Raw genomic sequence first — 23788 nt, 5'->3', positions numbered from 1 at the left:
TGAGAACATGAGTGATCCAGAAGCCTGGAGAATAAAATATGAAGATACTGAGGAAGAAAGAGATTGGTGTCCATTCTTGATTCTAAATAAACAGGAACAATTTAAATCTGAAATGAAAGAGTTTGTGAAAGAGGAAGGTGAGAACATGAGTGATGCAGAATCCTGGAGAATAAAACATGAAGATACTGAGGAAAAAAGAGGTTGGTGTCCATTTTTGATTCTTCATTAATTAGTTTGCACAGTATGTAAAAATCTTCCAAATTTGAAGTTGGCTTTGGATTGATGTTACCGGGACGGTGTGTCCATTAAAACACAATACATTCAAATCCTTTGATCTCAATACAGAGGTGTCAATTCACATGCACCAGTGGTACTGTGATTGCTCGCACCATGCTCATGTGATCAGGTGTTGAGTTGATTAAAGGTATTCATCCTGCATTCAGGGCTTTACAAGCGCTAAAATTACTTCTCATCTGAAAGGAGATTTTGTACGATTAAAGCCTGATTTTCATGTGAGCCGTCACAGAATCACATGCGCACGTGAAGTGATCTGCTCTGTTTCGTTCTACTGTATTCCTTGAGTGCGCGCATGTCAACAGATAGTATAACAGAACGGATTAATTACGCAAGTGAGACACCGGGCTTCCCTATATTACAGCACAGATGATAAAATAGATGGAATTAATTTGATTTCTACTGAGAATTTTCTAGTTCTAAGAGCTGTGGAGGAAGTCAAACCTCTTTTTAAGATTATTGATTCATAGAGATGACAAAGAAAACCCAACCCCCAACGAACATCCCTGTGGTCTCACATAAACACACACACACACACACACAAAAAGATAAAAAAAAATAAATGTATATATAGAAAATAATCACACATCTAAAACTACACTTCTCTCCCCCTGAGAGTCCCCCAAAAACATCAAATAACTTGCCCCATATCCCTTCAAATGAAGCCCAGATTTCTACATGACAGCTCCTCAAATGCTGCCACCCTCCCCATCCCCTCGCACCACTCCTGAATTTAGGGCGCTCCAGCTGACTTCCATCCCCCTAAAACAATCTGCCTGCCTGTCATAACACTGGTCAGGGCCCACTGAACTTTCAACCAAAATTCCTGGATCTCAGCACTCCACCAAAATACATGGGCCATGTCTCCATCCTCCGATTGGCATCGCCAGCAGGTGATTGTGTCTTTAAGACCAAGCATATACAATCTAGAGGGGGTCCAGAAGAATCCATGTAAAATCTTGAATTGCATCAGGCACACGCTTGCATCTCCAGATACAGACTTGATGTTTTTTATAATCCTAGCTCACACTCCCTCCTCCCTAACCAGGTTCAAATCTTTCTCCCATAATCTCTTGATAGAAGTTAAACTATGTCCCCCAGACTCTGAATTAGCAGGGAGAAATACCCTGATGCCTCATGACCTTTTCCAAAAGCAATAATCACCACTCCCAGAGTGTCTACTACCAAAAATAGTACAGAGCTGAACTTTAAATACACCCAAAAAAAGGATCTGGAAATCCCAAAATGTTGAATGAATTTTCAAAGGATCTCAACACTCAACACAAGTTTAGCAATCCCCCTCACAATCCGCTCTGACCAGCAGAAAGGGGACTTATTAATACATCATTTTGGGTTCCGCCATATGCTCGAGGCAACATTTAAATAAATGTCAGAATTAAACACACTGGACACTTTTGTTCATACCGAGTGCAATTGCGAGATTATGGGTGTAACTTAACTTCTCCAGTTAATTTGATAGAAAGACTTTGCAATGGCAAAATAGGGGCAATAACTTCCGTTCAATACAAAACCAGGTAGGGGCTCTCTCAGGTGGAAGTGACCAATGAGCCAAATGTCTGAGACTGAATGCATGATAATGAAAATAAAATCTTGGGTAGGCCTAGCCCAAATTTGTCAATCGGCCTATGTAACTAGTTGAAATGTAATCTGGGATGATTACAATTCCAAATGAAGTAGTTTACTATGCTATCAAATTGCTTGAAATAAGAGAGTGGGACATCTACAGGGAGAAACTGTAGCAGGTCGTTCAATTTTGGAATACAGTTCATTTTAATAATATTAACCTTCCCAATCAGACCAATCCGGGCTTGTGTCATGGTTGGCGTAAGCGTTCCATTCTTTAATGATTTAGAATAAACTTCTATCAAAAGTGGAGCCAGTTCTGTAACATAAGATCTAAAAAAAAACATTCAGCGGCAAAGCCATCTGGCCCAGCAGCCTTGCCTATAGTCAAGGCCTTAATTACCTCATCAAGCTCCTCCAAGGTTATCTCAGAATCAAGAGAATGTTTTTGCTCAGTTGTCAGTTTAGGGAGTTCTAATGGTTTCACAAAATTTCTAATATATTCATCAGTAGACAAAGATGTGGTGCGCAGCTGCGTCCGCTTCTGAGATTGTCAATCCCTGCATCTTATCACGTGGCTCGTTGTGTGAGAGCGAGAACCACTAATGGAGACCACGAGGAGGTTACCCCATGTGACTCTACCCTCCTTAGCAACTGGGCCAATTTGGTAGCTAAGGAGACCTAACTGGAATCATACAGCACACCCTGAATTCGAACTCACGACTCACAAGTTACTTAGACCCCCCCACTGAACCCTGTTTTTAAAAGCCCTTAAGTGTAAGACAACAAGAGAAAGAGAGCAGCTCGGATAATTGGATTTTGGACCGATTCTTTTTAGTGACTTGTTCGAACCAGTTCGCAAAGCGTTTGTAAATCACTCTGTATATTGTTTTCCAATCCAACAAGGAAAGAGCCAATTATTCTTTAAAGATTCAAACTAATTGACTCAAGAAGCATTTAATCTTCCTGTAAAGGATGAATTAATGATGCTGAAAACATGATAGTCACAAGGCTTCAAGTAGTTCAAATGAATTGTTGGGTAGTTAGAAATCATAGAAATCTAAGATTTATCAAAACATGTATCAGAAAAATGATCAACTTTGTACAGCAGTTGTCAGTGAGATTTCATTGTTTCACATAAATCACATAAATAGATACTTGAGTCTGTTGCTTTTTGCTATTCACTTTTGTTTATTTTTAATTTCAAATTTTTATCCATTCATTTTTGTTGATTTCATATGTTTATTTCAGACCTGATGGACATTAAGGAAAGTGAATTGGAGGAGAAACCTCATGATTTTCTCACTGGAGAAACATCTTTGAGTAGCTCTCGGACTGAAAATGTCTTACAAATCAGAACTCAACAATCAAAAGCCATAAATGCTTTCACCTGCCCTCATTGTGGAAAGACTTTCACACAAAAAACAAACCTTAAGAGGCACATAAGAATTCATACTGAAGAGAATCCCTTTACATGCCAACAGTGTGGAAAGACTTTCAGATATAAAGAAAACCTTAAGAGGCACATAAGAATTCATACTGAAGAGAATCCTTTTACATGCCAACAGTGTGGAAAGAGTTTCAGACTTAAAGAAAACCTTAAGATCCATTTGAGAGTTCACACTGGAGAGAAACCTTTCACATGTGTTCAGTGTGGAAAGAGTTTCAGACAAAAAGCAAGCCTTAAGATCCATTTGAGAGTTCACACTGGAGAGAAACCTTTCACATGTGTTCAGTGTGGAAAGAGTTTCAAACAAAAAGCAAACCTTAAGATCCATATGAGAGTTCACACTGGAGAGAAACCTTTCACATGTGTTCAGTGTGGGAAGACTTTCAGACAAAAAGAAAACCTTAAGATCCATATGAGAGTTCATACTGGAGAGAAACCGCTCTCATGTGATCTGTGTGGAAAGACTTTCAGACAAAAAACAAACCTTAAGATCCATATGAGAGTTCACACTGGAGAGAAACCTTTCACATGTGATCTGTGTGGAAAGAGTGTCACACAAAAAGAAACCCTTCAGAGCCACATGATGGGTCACACTGGAGAGAAACCGCTCGCATGTGATCAGTGTGGAAAGACTTTCAGACATAAAACATACCTTAAGAGACACAAAAGAATTCATTCTGAAGAGAATCCTTTCACATGCCAACAGTGTGGAAAGAGTTTTAGACATAAAGATAACTTAAATAAGCACATGACAACACACAGTGGAGAGAAGCCGCATGCATGCCAACATTGTGGAAAGAGTTTCAGACAAAAAGAAAACCTTAAGAGCCACATGAGCGTTCATACTGGAGAGAAACCGCACGCTTGTGATCAGTGTGGAACGAGTTTTACGTGTAAAAGGAACCTTAAGAATCACATGAGAATCCACACTGGAGAGAAGCCATACACATGTGATCAGTGTGGAAAGAGTTTCACACAAAAACAAATCCTTATGAGACACATGAGAGTTCACACTGGAGAGAAGCCGCACACATGTGATCAGTGTGGAACGAGTTTTACGTGTAAAAGGAACCTTAAGAATCACATGAGAATCCACACTGGAGAGAAGCCATACACATGTGATCAGTGTGGAAAGAGTTTCACACAAAAACAAATCCTTAACAATCACTTGAGAATCCACACTGGAGAGAGGCCATACACATGTGTTCAGTGTGGAAAGAGTTTCAACCAAAAACGAATCCTTACGAGACACATGAGAATCCACACTGGAGAGAAGCTGCACATGTGATCAGTGTGGAAAGAGTTTCAAAAGGTCACAAAGTCTCCACGATCATCTGCTCTCTCACAAAGATCATTTAACTGTGATCAGTGCGGTAAAAAGTTTGCTGTGAAATCAGCCCTGAAGCAACACCTGAGAGTTCATGCAAAGGAGAAGCATGATTGTTCTTTGTGTGAAAAGAGTTTTTCACATTTGGTGAACCTGAAAAGGCATGAGAAAATACACAGCTGTGTGAAGGATTATATGTTCTGTGAGTGTGGAAAGACTTTTACTGCTTCCAAAGATTTGAAACGACACCAAAGAATTCACACTGGAGAGAGGCCATACACATGTGTTCAGTGTGGAAAGAGTTTTAACCAAAAACGAATCCTTACGAGACACATGAGAATTCACACTGGAGAAAAACCTCACGTGTTCACACTGTGACAACCAGAGGTGGGACTACAGGACAGGAAAGGCAGGCAATTGCCTGGGGCTCCAAACTGTGAAAGGGCATCCCGTGGGCAGCAATTACAGTAGTTCACATCAACAACACTTGAAACCAATGGTTGGCAATGCTTGGTAGACTAGAACGACATTTACGTTTAACTTTACCCCATACCTTTATCTATGATCAAATACAAGCAGGGCTGGATGTACCGGAAGTTACCGGAGATTTCACGGAAGTAAATGTGACTAGCCCCGCTGTCCGCTTACACTAGATGGCGGTACTGCTCACGAGGAGAGAGTGTTCATTCAAACCAGAAGAAGAAATGTGACGTTGCAAGCTGGTAATATATATTTATATTTTGAATCATATTATTATCGTGGACACGCATTATAATTGTACTTTGTGCACGCGTGAATTGAAACTCTATTTCAGTTCTATTTCTCCTTCATTTCATGGTGTACACAGACTTTACAGCATTATTAGAAAAAGAAGCTGCTACATTCAGACTATGACAGTTTTGCACTAATAGAATCTGAACTATCATAAAAACTTTTCACACATCAAATCAGTTCAATCAGATTGAATAAGTTCATGTGTTGTTCAAACTGTGACACGGGTGGATTAATGGCGGGAAACATTTCTCCGGGTTAAAAAAAGAAACTTAAAAGAAGGGGAAAATGCTACGAGCATCATTTCCAGGCATGCTCATAAAGCTTTCCATGTGAATTTATGAACGATAAGTTCTAGACCTATATGTCGTGTATAAATGTGCAGATCATATTAAGTGCTGATTATGTCGTGGAACATCTTTGAAGAATCTCTCCAGGGTTCCAGATGCCAAAGTTAAAGTTTATTGAGCAACCAATAAACCAGAGAAGGCCAGCTGTCCGTTCTGAATACACATTTTCACCTTTTAGTGATCTCTTCTAGACTCCTAAATCTTTCATGTCCTCTCTCTCTCTCTGACCAATAGTCTTCAGCCAGCGTCCTCACTATTATCTTTCCAACCTTCTCCTTTTTATTTATTGGTGGAAAGTCCTCCTCTGTTAGCTTTTTTTTTTTTTTTTTTTTTTTTTTTTTAAAAGATATATTTCCTCCTTACATGGACACATAGTTTTACAGATGTCTTAATACACCCCTGCCTTTTTATGTCTGTATAATGGTATCATAATGGTTACATTTATTCATTTACACATAATATTAATTAATTATTTTAGAAAATACACCATAAAGTGTGCGGTTTGAAAATATACCATAGTTACTGCAATAGAGCACAACAGTCTGGTTCCGGAAATAAAACTCCCATTAATTTATCCCATAGACAAATTGATTTTCAAATATAACTTATAAAACTTTAAAGACAGATCCACCATGAGCTCTGAGGTTATTCATGGATGATATCTGCTTCTGATGAAGACATCCGTCTGTGTTATCTCAACTTCATTGTTTAAAAACACTGTTCATGGTAAACAACTACATTACCCATGATACAGCAGAGAAATATCCACCAATTAGAAACAAAGATATTTTCTGAGAATTGGTTTGAAAAGGGAATTATTTGGGTTAAACAGTTGATCAAAAAAGATGGTGTTTTATACAATTATCCTGAATTTGTTCATATTTATAATTTTTCAGTTGATCCTATCCAATATTGTTTGGTTTTACATGCCATCCCCCAAGGAAATTTTGAGGCTATTAAAATGTAATAATTATTCTTTACAAACAGTTGAAGAATTTACTGCTTGTATCAAGCTGCAGGATTTCACAAGTTCTGGATGTAATAATATTTTCTTGCATTGTCTTCTTCAGTCTAAAAATACACTTGCTGTTATTACTCATTTAAATTCTCATTTTAAAAAACGTTTTGATTGGAGTAAAATTTGGATGACACCTCATAAGTATTGCATCACAAATAAAGTGAACGAGGTTTCATATCAAATGTTCCATCGTGTTTATCCAGTTAAATCACTTGTGGTGCAGCGGTTTAAAGTGAACATGGAAGATATTTGTGTTTTTTGTAAAATTTCCCCTAAGACTATGGTTCATTTATTTTATGAGTGTCCCAAGATCCAAATGTTTTGGAAAGAACTCAATAATTATTTACAAAGTAAAGTTATGATTATTGTTAACTTTGAAGAAGTTGATATTATGCTAAAATGTTTTTCATTTGATGATAAAAATATTCTGTTTATATTTGATTTAATTATTATAATTGCCCGTTATTATATTCATAAAGTCAAATGGAATGGAAAAATGACAAATTTTGAACAATTTAAAATCGATGTTAAAATATATTTAGAAACAATATCTAAAAGTAAAAACTTAAAAGCAAGGAAAACTTTACAGCTATTTAATAGGTATAAGTTTTTTCTGTAAAATTATTATTATTATTATTATTATTATTATTTTTACCCTTGACATGTATGGTTATATGTACTCTTGTTATATTATTTTTGTTCTGGTTATATTGCAATAAACAATATATATATATATGTATAGTTTCCGGTCTTCTCCCATGCAATAGGTGGCGCTAATGATTACATGGAGCGAGTGGCCATTAAACACCAGAAGAAGAGTGACGTTTCAGTCTAACTGAAGCCTCGTTTAATATCGTTATTATAAACTGGTTTGTTCGTTTGAACTTTAGACGGGACTATAAATGAGAGATAAAGACACAAACCGACCCTCTTCAAAATCCAGTAAGTGTCTGACAAAAATAAATGTTTCTCTCTTTATCTCACCGCATCTGCTGAATGTTTAATAGATGTATTACAGATGAGAAAACAAAGTCAAATAGACGTCTGTGCGATCAGCGTAAAGAGGTTTTACAACATGAATTCATTTGATTTGATTCTTTATTTGATTGTTTATATACAGGTCCATCACTTCTAACAGATATGCTGAAAAGTGTCTTCAGGACAATAATTCTCTGTTTTCTCCTATTCATCATGTTAATATATTAATATCGGCTGTACATTGACACATAAAGCACATTATATTGGTGTGTCAGACTTATGCAAACTGTAACTTTCGACATCTAGCAGAAATAAATCTTACAGCTAATTTATTTCATTAATCAATGATTAGTGATCACAAACACTCAAATTATAAATTAGAAGTTAAAAGATAAATTGTGCTAATTTTTTTTCATTAATTGAGTTTCTTCTCATTTTGGTATTGTGTTTTTCATCTTTATCCATACGATTATGAGGGGCAGCTGAACATAAAATATCATTAATAGATATATAGGCTATGTGAAAAGTGCCAGTTATGCTTTTTACGATAATTGCTTTTGGTGGACGATATATTGTCCCAGAAATAATTATGATAAACTATTTTATTGTCATTTTTAGACCATTTCATGCCACTAATATAATGGTCATATAAACTGATAGCATAATAATGCAAGTACACCCTTTCAAAGAGCAATGGACTTTAGGGCTGAAACAACGAGTCGACGTTATTTTACAATAAAAAATTGTCGAATAGTCGTTTGATTTAAGATAACATGAGATCACATTAAACTCTAATGATGATGCACGAGAGACTAATTACACTGATCACCGTCCAGATGAACTCTAAACTTCCCAAACAGCTTCAGATGATGTAGATCACAAAGTATGAGAGAATTATAGAGAAATACAAAATAAGTAAATACAGAAGCACTCTCTGGGTGGCGGAGGACGCATCTCAGTTGCCTCCGCGCCTGAGACCGCCAATCCGCATATTTTATCACGTGACTTGTTATTGCGGAGACATAGTGCATGTGGAGGTCCACGCTATTCTCTGTGGCATCCTCGCACCCCACCGAGAGGGAGAACCACACATTAAAGGGACCACGAGGAGGTTACCCTATGTGACTCTACCCTCCCTAGCAACCGGGCCAATTTAGTTGCTTAGGAAACCTGGCTGGAGTCACTCAGCACGCCCTGGATTCAAACTCACGACTCCAGTGTGATAGTCGCCGTCAAGACTCGCTGAGATACCCTGTTGCCACTGTTTTTAAACAAAGTCGACATACATTCACGTTAATCGTGTCTCCTCTCTCATTCGGCTTAAAGACGCAATGTTCCCACTGGAGGTCTGGAATGCGGCTTTGAAACCAAGTCCATTTGGGTTTATTTTTACAAACTTTCTGGCTGGAATTATGCAGTAGTCAGGAAAAACACCTATTAAAGCACCTATTAGCTTTGAGTAACACGTAATCTTCACATGTCGCTGTCTGCTCTGCTTGTGTGGATGAGCTACCAGAGCCCCGCCTCCGACACAGAGAGTAGACGAGAGGACAGAAGCAGCGTGACTGGCTTAAACATTGTTGACATTCTTATGTAAACAAACACACATGTAAACCCAATGGGTAATATCGAGGTCAGCTAAAATGATCATGGTCATGTCCATATATCATACGATACGTCGATGGCATAATTATCGTGACAGGCCTACTGCTGGTACATTTTTGAGCGTGTTATTAGTGCAACCACATATCGTCGCTCTACTCCGCTTATTCCACTAGGTGGTGTGCCTGAATGGCATTTGCAGAATGTGCTGTTTACCTTCGTCAGTGAAATCCAATGGGATTCATTGTTAATAGTTCTCTTCTCAAATCCTGGGTGTTGTGCAAGTCAGAGACAAGCAATTAGAGTTTACACAGTAACACAATATTAATGTTTTAATTTAGGAAGAGTTCAGAAATCAATATTTGCTGGAATAATCCTGATTTTCAATTTCAGCTTTCATGCATCTTGGCATGCTCTCTACCAGTCTTTCACATTGCTGTTGGGTGAATTTATGCCACTCCTGGTTTAAAAATTCAAGCATCTCGGGTTTGTTTGATGACTTGTGGCCATCCAGCTTCCTCTTGATCAAATTATAGAGGTTTTCAATGGGGTTCAGGTATAGAGATTGGGCTGGCCATGACAGGGTCTTTATCTGGTTGTCCTCCATCCACACCTCAAGTGACCTGGCTGTGTGGCATTGACCATTGTCCTGCTGGAAAAACCAATCTTCAGAGTTGGGAAACATTGTCAGAGCAGAAGGAAGCAAGTTTTCTTCCAGGATAACCTTGAATGTGGCTTGACTCATGCATCCATCCATCACAAAGACGTATCTGCCTGATTCCGGCCTTGCTGAAGCACTCTCAGATCATCACTCATCCTCCTCCAAATTTCACAGTGGGTGCGAGACACTGTGGCTTGAAGGCATCTCTAGCTCTCCATCTAACCATTCGACGACCAGGTGGAGGATCGGTGATGATCTGGGGATGCTTCAACAAGGCTAAAATCAGGCAGATTCGTCTTTGTGAAGGACACATGAATCGAGCCAAGTACAAGTTTATCCTGGAAGAAACTTCTGCTCTGAAAATGTTCCCAAGACTCTGAGGACCGGATCAAGACCCTGTCATGGCCAGCCCAATCTCCAGACCTAAACCCCATTGAAAACCTCTGGAATGTGATCAAGAGGAAGATGGATGGCCACAAACCATCATATGACAGCCCTAGTTTATTTAAATGTTGAATATATTGTGTACAAATGTGTGTTTAATGGTTGTGCTAATAATGGGTTAAAAGTCAAGAGTTAGTACCCCAACTGGCATTTTTCTAATGGGCTAAGGCTGCTGATAGTCAGCCATTTACATTTAGTCATTTAGCAGACGCATTTTTCAAAAGCGACTTACAAATGAGGTACATCAGAAGTAATTTGTAATACAATAGACAACAAAATCTGCAGTATTGCACTCCCAAGATCCAAAATTAGCCCAAGTAGTACAGAAAGAAACAATTGCAGAAATAATCATACTAGACCAATTCACTTTTGTTTAAAAAATGCAGTTAATTTTTTCAATAAATATAAGAAAATTAAATTAAACATGAATTTAACATGAACACTAAAACACATCACGAAACATTCATTCAGTAAGTTTTTGTGTAACACGTTTGATTTCTGCAAATCTCCTCCTCCCACACAGCGATCACAATTCACACCTTCTGTGAAGCTCCTCCCAAAGTAATCCACCAATAAATGCTGTGAATATCCCCATCAGCCTACAAGAGAAGATCTGTATTCAATCAAACAGGAACAATTGAAATCTGAAATGAAAGAGTTTGTGAAAGAAGAAGGTGAGAACATGAGTGATCCAGAAGCCTGGAGAATAAAACATGAAGATACTGAGGAACAAAGAGATTGGTGTCCATTCTTGATTCTAAACAAACAGGAACAACTGAAATCTGAAACGAAAATGATTGTGAAAGAGGAAGGTGAGAACATGAGTGATGCAGAATCCTGCAGGATAAAACATGAAGATACTGAGGAAGAAAGAGGTTGGTGTCCATTTTTGATTCTTCATTAATTAGTTTGCACAGTATGTAAAAAATCGTCCTAATTTGAAGTTCGTTTTGGATTGATGTTACCGGGACGGTGTCCCCATTAAAACACAATAAATTCAAATCCTTTGATCTCAATACAGAGGTGTCAGTTCACATGCACCAATGGTACTGTGATTGCTTGCACCATGCTCATGTGAAAACCAGGCTTCAGCTGCTTTCAGATCAGGTGTTGAGTTGATTAAAGGTATTCATCCTGCATTCAGGGCTTTACAAGCGCTAAAATTACTTCTCATCTGAAAGGAGATTTTGTACGATTAAAGCCTGATTTTCTTGTGAGCCGTCACAGAATCACATGCGCACGTGAAGTGATCTGCTCTGCTTCATTCTACTGTATTCCTTGAGGGTGCGCATGTCAACCGATATTATAACAGAACAGATTAATTACGCAAGTGAGACACCGGGCTTCCCTATATTACGGCACAGATGATAAAATAGATGGAATTAATTTGATTTCTACTGAGAATTTTCTAGTTCTAAGAGCTGTGGAGGAAGTCAAACCTCTTTTTATGATTATTGATTCATAGAAATGACAAAGAAAAACAAAACATATATATAATTAATTAAAATTTCACTCACATTACTACCCCTCCCCAGTCAACAACCCAACCCCCAACGAACATCCCTGTGGTCTCACATAAACACACACACACACACACATAAAAAGATTTAAATATATATATATATAAAATAATCATACACATCTAAAACTACACATCTCTCTCCCTGAGAGTCCCCCCTAAACATCCAATAACTACCCCATTTCCCATCAAATGAATCCCAGATTTCTACATAACAGCTCCTCAAACGCTGCCACCCTCCCCATCCTCTCGCATCACTCCCGAATTGAGGGTGCTCCAGCTGACTTCCATCCCCCTAAAACAATCTGCCTGCCTGTCATAACACTGGTCAGGAACCACATTTTTTTATTTATCTGCTATATTGATGACCACCCCAAAACACAGAATTTGGGGCAAAACGAAACCTGAGTGCCCAACACGTCACACACAAAACTCTGAACTTTCAACCAAAATTCCTGGATCTCAGCACTCCACCAAAATACATGGGCTATGTCTCCATCCTCCAATTGGGATGGCCAGCAGGTGGTTGTGTCTTTAAGACCAAGCATATACAATCTAGAGGGGGTCCAGAAGAATCCATGTAAAATCTTGAATTGCATCAGGCGCTCTCATTCTCAAATTGATAAGACCGTGGTGATTGCGTCCTGCCCACATCCCAAGACAAAAAAGGAGGTGAGACCGTTTATGAGGCTGGCTGGCTACTACCGAAGGTTTGTGCCTAGTTTCTCTGATGTCACCAGCCCATTGATTGATCTCACTAATGTCACTTTTCCACTGCACGTTACGGTTTGACTCGATTCGACTTTGCTCCCTTTACTTTTCTGAGCTTGCTTTTCCACTGCAGTTGGTGGGATTATAGGCTGATCGTCATAGTTGCGCCACCTCTACTACCGTGACATCATATTAAACGTGACACAAACGCAACTAAGGAGCAAGGAAGGAATGTTGTTCTTGATTCTTGGCAAGTGACTGTTTTTCACAGAAGGACGGCAAACTTTGTTCAATAGAGGCTGACGGCAGTAAGACAAAATACAGCTAAAAAAACAGGAGAGTTTGGGAACTCGTACACCAAAGTGCAGACAAGGACATCACTGTGTTAGCTCAAAGACGACGCATGAGGGTAAGCTAACCTCCCATCTAGCTTATAGAAATGATGCTGGTAGTGATGATTTTCTCTGACCAATCAGTGATCTTAAGGCTTTTGAGGTCATATTTAGTAATGGCTCGGCTCACTTGGAACCTCGACCGAGGTAGTACTAAAAAGTACCAGGTACTATCCACAGGGAAACCCCCCCAAAAAGTGAGCAGAGTCGAGCCATACCGTGCTGTGAAAAAGCCCCATAAAATGGGGGCGCCAGATCTTGTCCAGTTGACGAAGGGCTGCCAACAGGCTTTTTCGAGAGTGAAATCTACACTCTGTGGCGGACCGCTTCTACATGCTCCTAACTTCTCTCTCCCCTTCATATTGCTGACAGATGCATCAGAGAGGGGATTGGGGGCCGTGTTCTCACAGGAGGTGGAGGAGTGGCCCGTGCTGTACATTAGTCGCAAGCTCTCTTTGAGGGAGACTAAGTACAGTACGATTGAGAATGAGTGCCTTGCCATCAAGTGGGTGGTCCTAACCCTCCACTATTACCTATTACTCATTGGTACCTGCCATTTCAACCCTTCAAATTTAAGGTCATCCACAGGCTGGGGCCGCAGATGGTTGTGGCTGATTTCTTTTCCGGGGGGGGGGGGTAAGCAGACTAGACAGGGCCTGGGCCTGAGTTGGGTGGTGGGGGTATGTGGAGCAGGATGTGGTCGCGTGTCTGTCACTGGGAGCGGTAAAGGCCATCACCTGGTGATTGTTAACATTAAACACCTGTGCCTCTTTTCAGTGATGACAGAGACAGGCATTGTAAGTTGACTCACATGGACTGTGAAACCAGCTCCCATGTCCTTCCCACTCAAACCCCTCTACAAGCCCTTAATGCAATAATCAGGTGGCGAACAAGGGGAGGGCATAACACATTACACCATCAACCACCCCCAAATGTGTTAACGTGTTTACACTTGAGAATTCTACATATCATGTTCCTCTGAATAGGCAGGCAGAACCACAAGATGACTGACTGGGCAAATGAAAGTTTTCCCCATCAATAAGAATCTCAGCAACTCTAATCCTACCATCAGAACTAGGCAAGATCTTAGTAAAAGTCCCCATATGTCTCAACCCACGAGGGAATTGGGTGTCAACAACCATGGCAGTGGGTGAAAATGGCTTCCCATCCTGTCTCCACTTCTGATGGCTTTGAAGACTAGGAAGATTTTCCTTGATAAATCTCGATGAGAACCTATCTGCAATAACATCGCTATGCCTCCACTTCCTGCGTGCGAGAAGTTCTGAGTCTAATAAATAACCTGAGGAAGAGAGGCATCTCATCGCCCCATCAAAAGGATTTTTGGAGTTATCGGATCAGTGTCGGAAATATCTGATGATGCATAGCCAAGAGGTTTAGAGTTCAGCATCTCCACTTCAACAAGCACAGTATGTAGGACCTCCATAACTACTTGTGTACCCAATGTTACGCATAAAGCAGTTTTAACGGATCTCCCTTCTCTTTCCCAGGTACCTCCGAAATAAGGCGAGTATAGTGGATTAAATGTGAATCTAATATGCTGTTGTGCAAGCATCTTTTTTGATGGGTAGGACATTGATTGAAGACTTCTCTAAGCTCTCTTTCTCCTCCAAGAAGGTTAGTCCCCTGATCAGATATGAGCTCAGCTCATCAGAGGGCCAGAAGGAAACTATCAGTATTCAGACCTGTTGACTGACATTTAAAGAGTAGGACTCTTCTCCTGTCTGCGGCCTACACGGATACTAAAAGAGCCAAAGCAATCTCCATTCCTGTTTCCCAGAAGGGAGGTTTATAAAGGTGGAGTTTTGAGATGGGAAGATCAGCCATCCTAGGACACGAGGGAGCACCTTTCACTTACGACATTCAAGATGTGATTGCTGGACACTCTTCACTGCCTAATGTCCACATCAAACCCAGAAACTCCACCAGAGCTGAGTTAACACTCTTTGTGGTCCTGGGTGGCACAAAGATGAATCTATGTCCATAATCAAATGCTTTGCAATTGGGTCTTTAAAGTCCAAAACAGTTGGGTGCATAGCTTCTGGCACCAGATCCTTACTACGATGGAGACAACCTCAAATTCAAACTACTTATAAAGTCCAATGAAGCTACAACACTGATAAAGAAAAACGACATAATATGTAAATACAAATACTAGCACGAGGATAAACAATGAACATGCACATTGTGCCTCAAGATACCATCTGAACATATCAGTCTTAGAAAAAGCCAATAGCTATAATAAACTGCATGAACAAACAATTAAACTCAAATAACAAAAGAACTAGAAAGGCTGCAGGTTGCTGAACAAGGGGACGGCATAACATGTTGCATCATAACCAGAGGTGGGGAATTTCCAATACTGTAGACATGTAGTTCAAGCAACGAGTTTATCACATGCCGGAGTGTTTAGATGGGACGATAATGAGAGATAAGGACACTGAACACTGTCTTTTGTCCATCCATCCATCCATCCATCTTCAACCGCTTATCCGAAGTCGGGTCGCGGGGGCAGCTGCTCCAGCAGGGGGCCCCAAACGTCCCTATCGTGAGCCACATTAACCAGCTCTGACTGGGCTGACCCGAGGCGTTCCCAGACCAGTGTGGAGATGTAATCTCTCCACCTAGTCCTGGGTCTTCCCCGAGGCCCCCTCCCAGCTGGACGTGCCTGAAACACCTCCCTAGGGAGGCGGCCAGGGGGCACCCTTACCAGATGCCCAAACCACCTCAACTGACTCCTTTCAACGCAAAGGAGCAGCGGCTCTACTCCGAGCTCCTCACGGATGACTGAGCTCCTCACCCTATCTCTAAGGGAGAAGCCCGCCACCCTTCTGAGGAAGCCCATTTCGGCCGCTTGTACTCGCGACCTAGTTCTTTCGGTCATGACCCAACCGTCATGACCATAGGTGAGGGTAGGAACAAAAATTGACCGGTAGATCGAGAGCTTTGCCTTCGGCTCAGCTCTCTTTTCGTGACAACGGTGCGATAGAGCGAGTGCAATACCGCCCCTGCTGCCCCGATTCTCCGGCCAACCTCCCGCTCCATTGTCCCCTCACTCGTGAACAAGACCCCGAGGTACTTGAACTCCTTCACTTGGGACAAAACCTCATTCCCTACCTGGAGTACGCACTCCATCGGTTTCCTGCTGAGAACCATGGCCTCAGATTTAGAGGTGCTAGTCCTCATCCCAGCTGCTTCACACTCGACTGCCAGCTGATCCAGTGAGAGCTGAAGGTCACGGACCGATGATGACATGAAGACAACATCATCTGCAAAAAGCAGCGATGAGATCCCCAGCCCACCGAACCGCACACCTTCCCCACCCCGACTACACCTCGATATCCTGTCCATGAATATCACAAACAGGATTGGTGACAAAGCGCAGCCTTGGCGGAGACCAACCCCACATGGAATGAACTCGACTTTGTGCCGAGGACCCGGACACAGCCCTCGCTTTGGACGTACAGGGATTGGATCGCCCTAAGAAGGGACCCCCCACCCCGTACTCCAGCAGCACCTCCCACAGTCTCTCCGGGGGACCCGGTCGTACGCCTTCTCCAGATCCACAAAACACATGTAGACCGGATGGGCATACTCCCAGGCCCCCTCCAGGATCCTTGCGAGAGTAAAGATCTGGTCCGTCGTTCCACGGCCAGGACTAAAACCGCATTGTTCCTCTTCAATCTGAGGTTCGACAATCGGCCGAACCCTCCTCTCCAGCACCGTGGAGTAAACTTTACCAGGGAGGCTGAGAAGTGTGATACCCCTGTAGTTGGCACACACTCTCTGATCCCCCTTTTGAAGAGGGAACCACCACCCGTTCTGCCACTCCTTCGAACTGTCCCAGATTTCCACGCTAATGTTGAAGAGGCGTGTCATCCATGACACCCCTCCACATCCAGAGCTTTCAGCATTTCTGGTCGGATCTCATCAATCCCCGGGCTTTGCCACTGCGGAGTTGTTTGACTACCTCAGTGACCTCCCCAGGGAAATAGAATCTGATCCCCCATCATCCTCTGGCTCTGCCTCTACCATAGAGGGCGTGTTGGGATTTAGGAGTTCTTCAAAGTGTTCCTTCCACGCCCAATAACCTCCTCGGTTGAGGTCAACAGCGTCCCATCTTTGCTGTATACAGCTTGAATGGTTCCCCATTTTCCCCTCCTAAGGTGGCGGACGGTTTTCCAGAAGCACTTTGGTGCGGACCGAAAGTCCTTCTCCATGGCTTCTCCGAACTTTTCCCACACCCACTGCTTTGCCTCCCTCACGGCCGAGGCCGCAGCCCTTCGGGCCTGTCGGTACCTTGCAACTGCCTCCGGAGACCTCCGGGACAACAAATCCGGAAGGCCTCTTTCTTCAGTCGGACGGCTTCCTGACCACCAGTGTCCACCACGGTGTCCACCCCTTGCGGCACCTAAAACCTTGAGGCCGCAGCTCTCCACCGCTGCCGGCAATGGAAGCTTTGAACATTGCCCACTCCGGTTCAATGTCCCCAACCTCCGCAGGGATGCCTGAAAAGCTCCGCCGGAGGTGTGAGTTGAAGATCTCGCGGACAGGGACCTCCTCCAAACGTTCCCAGTTCACCCAGCACTACTCGCTTGGGCTTCCCAGGTCTGTCCAGAGTCTTTCCCCACCCCTGACCCAACTCACCACCAGATGGTGATCGGTTGACAGCTCTGCCCCTCTCTTTACCCGAAGTGTCCAAATATATGGCCTCAGATCCGACGACCACGATTACAAAATCGATCATCGACCTTCGGCCTAGGGTGCTCTGGTACCATGTACACTTATGAGCATCCTTATGTTCGAACATGGTGTTTGTTATAGATAATCCATGACTAGCACAGAAATCTAATAACAAACATCCACTTGAGTTCAGATCAGGGAGGCCGTTCCTCCCAATCACGCCTTTCCAGGTGTCCCTGTCATTGCCCACGTAGCGTTGAAGTCACCCAGCATCACTATGGAGTCCCCTACTGGGGCCCTATTCAGGACTCCATTCAGGGTCTCCAAGAAGGCAGAATACTCTGAACTGCTGTTCGGTGCATATGCACAGACAACAGTCAGAGTTTTCCCCCACAACCCGTAGGTGTAGGGAGGCGACCCTCTAGTCCACCGGGTAAACTCCAACGTAGTGGCGCCAGCCGGGGCTCGTGAGTATCCCCACACCCGCCGTCGCCTCACACCCTGGGAAACTCCAGAGAAGAATAGAGTCCATCCCCTATCCAGGAGTACGGATCCAGAGCCAAAGCGGTAAGCGTCGATGTAAGCCCCACCAGATCCAACTGGTAACGCTCCACCTCCCTCACTAGTTCCGGCTCCTTCCCCCCCAGTGAGGTGACATTCCACGTCCCCAGAGCAAGCCTTTGCTGCCTGGGTCTGGTCCGTCGAGGCCCACGGCCTTCACTGCCGCCCATATGGCAGCGCATCCAACTCCTGCGGTTCCTCCAATGGGTGGTGGGCCCAAGGGATGTAGAGGGGGGTTCCACGTTGCTTCTTCGAGCTGTGCCCGGCCGGGCTCCGTGACAAGCCCGGCCACCAGGCGCTCGCCGACGAGCCCTCCATCTGGGCCTGGCTCCAGACAGGGGCCCCGGGCTTCCTCCGGGCAGGGTAACTCCTCCTCTTGCCATTTTATCCATGAGTCATTTTTGAACCATTCTTAGTCTGGCCCCTCACCTGAGACTACTTTGCCTTGGGAGACCCTACCAGGAGCACATGGCTCCAGACAACACAACCCTCAGGATCATAAGGGCACACAAACCTCTCCACCACGACAAGGTGAACACTGTCTTTTGTATTTTAATTTATATCTAATTTTCTCCCCAAGTTGGCATGCCCAATTCCCACTGCTCACTAGGTCCTCATGGTGGCACAGTTACTCACCTCAATCCGCATGGTGGAGGACAAGTCTCAGCTGCATCCACTTCTGAGATAGTCAATCCGTGCATCTTATCACGTGGCTCGTTGTGTGAGAGCGAGAACCACGAGGAGGTTACCCCATGTGACTCTACCCTCCCTAGCAACTTGGCCAATTTGGTTGTTAGGAGACCTGGCTGGAGTCACTCAGCACATCATAGATTCAAACTCACGACTCCAGCGGTGATAGTCAGTGGTAGAGTTACTCAGACCCCCCACTGAACACTGTTTTTAAAAGCCCTTAAGTGTAAGACAACAAGAGAAAGAGAGCAGCTCGGATAATTGGATTTTGAACCGATTCTTTTTAGTGACTTGTTCGAACCAGTTCGCAAAGCGTTTGTAAATATTGTTTTCCAATCCACCAAGGAAAGTGCCAATTATTCTTTAAATATTCAAACAAATTGACTCACAAAGCATTTAATCCTCCTGTAAAGGATGAATTAATGATGCTGAAAACATGATAGTCACAAGGCTTCAAGTAGTTCAACTGATTTGTTGGGTAGTTAGAAATCATAGAAATCTAAGATTTATCAAAACATGTATCAGAAAAATGATCAACTTTGTACAGCAGCTGTCAGTGAGATTTCATTGTTTCACATGAATCACATAAATAGATACTTGAGTCTGTTGCTTTTTGCTATTCAATTTTGTTTATTTTTAATTTCAAATTTGTATCCATTAATTTTTGTTGATTTCATATGTTTATTTCAGACCTGATGGACATTAAGGAGGAAAGTGAATTGGAGGAGAAACATCATGATTTCATCACTGGAGTAACATCTTTGAGTAGCTCTCAGACTGAAAATGTCTTACAAATCAGAACTCAACAATCAAAAGCCATAAATGCTTTCACCTGCCCTCATTGTGGAAAGACTTTGAAACATAAAACAAACCTTAAGAGGCACATAAGAATTCATACTGAAGAGAATCCTTTTACATGCCAACAGTGTGGAAAGACGTTCAGACAAAAAGCAAACCTTAAGATCCATATGAGAGTTCACACTGGAGAGAAACCTTTCACATGTGTTCAGTGTGGAAAGAGTTTCAAACAAAAAGAAACCCTTCAGGGCCACATGAGAGTTCACACTGGAGAGAAACCGCTCGCATGTGATCAGTGTGGAAAGACTTTCAGACATAAAAAAAGCATTAAGAGGCACATAAGAATTCATTCTGACGAGAATACTTTTACATGCCAACAGTGTGGAAAGAGTTTCAGACATAAAGAAAACCTTAAGATCCATATGAGAGTTCACACTGGAGAGAAACCTTTCACATGTGTTCAGTGTGGAAATAGTTTCGCACAAAAAGAAACCCTTCAGAGCCACATGAGAGTTCACACTGGAGAGAAACCGCACGCATGTGATCAGTGTGGAAAGACTTTCAGACAAAAGACAAACCTTAAGAGGCACAAAAGTATTCATTCTGAAGAAAATCCTTTCACATGCCAACAGTGTGGAAAGGGTTTTAGACATAAAGATAACTTAAATAAGCACATGATAACACACAGTAGAGAGAAGCCGCATGCATGCCAACATTGTGGAAAGAGTTTCAGACAAAAAGAAAACCTTAAGAGCCACATGAGAGTTCATACTGGAGAGAAACCGCACACATGTGATCAGTGTGGAACGAGTTTTACATGTAAAAGGAACCTTAAGAATCACATGAGAATCCACACTGGAGAGAAGCCATACACATGTGATCAGTGTGGAAAGAGTTTCACACAAAAACAAATCCTTATGAGACACATGAGAGTTCACACTGGAGAGAAGCTGCACACTTGCCATCTGTGTGGAAAGAGTTTGGCACATAAAGAAAACCTTACGAATCACATGAGAATCCACACTGGAGAGAAACCTTACACCTGTGATCAGTGTGGAAAGAGTTTCAAAAGGTCACAAAGTCTCCAAGATCATCTGCTCTCTCACACTGGAGAAAGATCATTTAACTGTGATCAGTGCGGTAAAAAGTTTGCTGTGAAATCAGCCCTGAAGCAACACCTGAGAGTTCATGCAAAGGAGAAGCATGATTGTTCTTTGTGTGAAAAGAGTTTTTCACATTTGGTGAACCTGAAAAGGCATGAGAAAATACACAACGGTGTGAAGGATTATATGTTCTGTGAGTGTGGAAAGACTTTTACTGCTTCCAAAGATTTGAAACGACACCAGAGAATTCACACTGGAGAAAAACCTCACGTGTTCACACTGTGACAACCAGAGGCGGGCCTATGGGACAGGCAAGGCAGGGAATTGCCTGGGGCCCCAAACTGTGAAAGGGCATCCCGTGGGCAGCAATTACATTAGTTCACAACACTTGAAACCAATGATTGGCAATGCTTGGTAGACTAGAATGTCATTTTTGAAAACCCCCCTAGGGGGTCCCCATACCTTTTAGCTATGATCAAATTCAAGCAGGGCTGGATTGGTAATTTGGCATACCGGGCATTTTTCCAGTGGGCCGACTCACTTTGGGGACTGGCCATTGGGAGACTTGGGACAAAGCTGAAATGAGACACTGCGCTATGCAGAACGGGGGCAGCGATATTCAGAAAAGGACAGCGACACAAATCCCCCAACAACATTTGGCCCAGTTTCTATGTAAATCTCGGGCCTATTTCACTTCCCAGTCCCCCTTAGTTAAAGTAAGAGCTGGATGTAGGCAACATGAAGAGGATGTCCAATGTACTAATCTGGGAGTCAGAAGAGGAGAAACAAGTGCAAACAATGTCTATTAGAATCTGTATTCCAAATATGTGCGCATTTAGAGGCAATTTTATGGATTATCATATTAAGCCTTCTTCAGATTTCTTGAGAAAATTTTGGATTGTCATTCGGGGGCAGATTCAAGAAGAATGAATTGCACCCAATAAAAGCGACATTTTTTGCATACAATCTCTGTGCTTGTTTAGCACCATATCACTGCATCTCAAGACATCAGCCAGAAAGTTACAAATTGGAAACAAATGGGTCTTCCAAATGGACAATGACACCGGGCATACCTCCAAGTTGTGGCAGAATGGCTTTAGGACAACAAAGTCAAGGTATTGGAGTGGTCATCACAAAGCCTTGAACTCAATCTGATAGAAAATGTCTTCTAAAAAAAGACAATCCCCCCGGAGCAACCTGGAGTTAAGTGTCTTGCTCAAGGACACAATGGTGGTGGCTGTGGAGATTGAACCAGCGACCTTCTGATTAACAGTTATGTGCTTTAATCCACTACCACCACCACTTATTGTGAGAAGCTTGTGGAAGGATCCCCCAAAACTTTTGACCAATTTAAACAATTTAAAGGCAATTCTACCAAATACTAACAAACTGTATGTAAACTTCTGACCCACTGGGAATGATGATGAAAGAAATAAAAACTGAAATAATTCTCTCCACTATTATTCTGAGATTTCACATTATTAAAATAAAGTGACCTAAGACAGTGAATGTTTTCTACCATTAAGTGTCAGGAATTGTGAAAAACAGATTAAATGTATTTGGCTAAGGTGTATGTAAACTTCTGACTTCAACTCTACATGTAAGTATCAAACATTCATAACTATTTAAATGTATTTAGATCTATTTGCCCTTCTTTGAGTTGCACATAAACTACCTCAGATTTAATTAGAGATATCTCTATGCTGTGATTTAGTCCTACTAATATGAAGGCTTTGCTCATAAATATGAATGATGTTACATAACTTTCACCCAATAGGCTTAAATGTGCATTGAATCATTTTTTCTCATTAAAAAAAAGTTTTACTTCTGAATAAATGTATAGTTACAAAACATCTATGCGTATCCCTGTCGCAGAATGATGCTCTTGAGGCCTTCACGCCAAATACAAATTTTACTTCTGAAGAAATGTATCGTAATTTTTAAACAAATGTATACAATCATGAGCAGTCATATCAGTTTTATTCTACATGGAGAGGGTCCCCTCACTTGGGACTGCCATGTTATGATCACATGATTCAAGATGGCGCGAGTATGGCTGCTGCGTTGCGAGTTCCGATACAACACTGCAGTTTATTGTTAGTTTTGTTTACAGTTTTGTGTTTTTTTTGTCTTGTATGTTGTCTGCATTATTGTATACAACAGACAAATGCTTTTGGACATTGGTTCTACAATTACACACCGAAAACCGGACTTCAAAGCCGACACAGACCAGGCACTCAAGGATCTGTATGGAAGTATAAATGAGCAGGAAACCGTGCAACCTGAGGCCGCATTCATTGTTACCGGGGGACTTTAACAAAGCCAATTTTAAAACAATTGCTCAAATACCACCAACACATCAACTTCAACACATGAAGGGACCGGGATTTGGACCATTGCTATTCTCCTTTCCGGGATGCTACAAATCCCTCCCCCGCCCACCATTTGGCAAATTAGACCACTCTTCCATTCTCCTTCTGCCCACTTACAGGCAGAAACTGAAACTGGAAGCACCCACCCTCAGAACGATCCAGTGCTGGTCGGACCAATCAGACTCTGCGCTACAAGACTGTTTTGATCACGCGGACTGGGAGATGTTCCGGTCCGCTTCTGATGATGACATTGAGGGTTACGCTGATAGCGTAACGCGTTTCATCAGGAAGTGCGTAGAGGACGTTGTTCCGACCAAAACATTACGGATCTACCCCAACCAGAAACCATGGGTTAAAGGCGATGTTTGTGCGCCACTTAATGCACGGACCACCGCTTTTAATTCCGGGAAGCGGAGGAGCATAAACAAGCCATTTACTATCAACTATCAGTGCAGCGAAACA

At 42.2% G+C, this 23788-nt stretch overlaps 2 protein-coding genes across 7 annotated transcripts in view; both read left to right on the top strand.

Moving 5' to 3' along the window:
* Positions 1-22718, top strand: part of LOC127639798 (gastrula zinc finger protein XlCGF26.1-like) — a 29459-nt gene extending 6741 nt beyond the window's left edge. For 3 of the 5 annotated variants that reach the window (XM_052122037.1, XM_052122035.1, XM_052122038.1), the window contains 2 exons: positions 11154-11354; positions 19744-22718. In XM_052122037.1, the coding sequence (XP_051977997.1) occupies positions 11154-11354; positions 19744-21239 (1697 nt within the window). In that variant the 3' untranslated portion in view covers positions 21240-22718. Of the gene's footprint in view, positions 1-7606; positions 7737-11002; positions 11355-19743 lie in introns of those variants that run through there. The other 2 variants (XM_052122036.1, XM_052122032.1) reach the window with 2 other exon arrangements.
* On the top strand, positions 7-21036 carry LOC127639799 (gastrula zinc finger protein XlCGF57.1-like). Of its 2 annotated transcripts, XM_052122040.1 has the most exons (3): positions 7-200; positions 3130-4640; positions 20924-21036. In XM_052122040.1, the coding sequence occupies exons 1-2, from the start codon at positions 8-10 to the stop codon at positions 4614-4616; spliced, it is 1680 nt and encodes a 559-aa protein (XP_051978000.1). In that variant the 5' UTR covers position 7; the 3' UTR covers positions 4617-4640; positions 20924-21036. The 2 variants fall into 2 exon arrangements, with proteins under 2 accessions (XP_051978000.1, XP_051977999.1); XM_052122039.1 differs by lacking the exon at positions 20924-21036 and having other exon boundaries at positions 3130-5236.
* Positions 22719-23788: the final 1070 nt, after the last annotated feature.

Source organism: Xyrauchen texanus, chromosome 48 (genome assembly GCF_025860055.1).
Source record: "Xyrauchen texanus isolate HMW12.3.18 chromosome 48, RBS_HiC_50CHRs, whole genome shotgun sequence".
NCBI classification, from domain to species: domain Eukaryota; kingdom Metazoa; phylum Chordata; class Actinopteri; order Cypriniformes; family Catostomidae; genus Xyrauchen; species Xyrauchen texanus.
The sequence above is the reverse complement of the archived record's forward strand: the minus strand, read 5'-3'. Positions and strand labels throughout refer to the sequence as shown.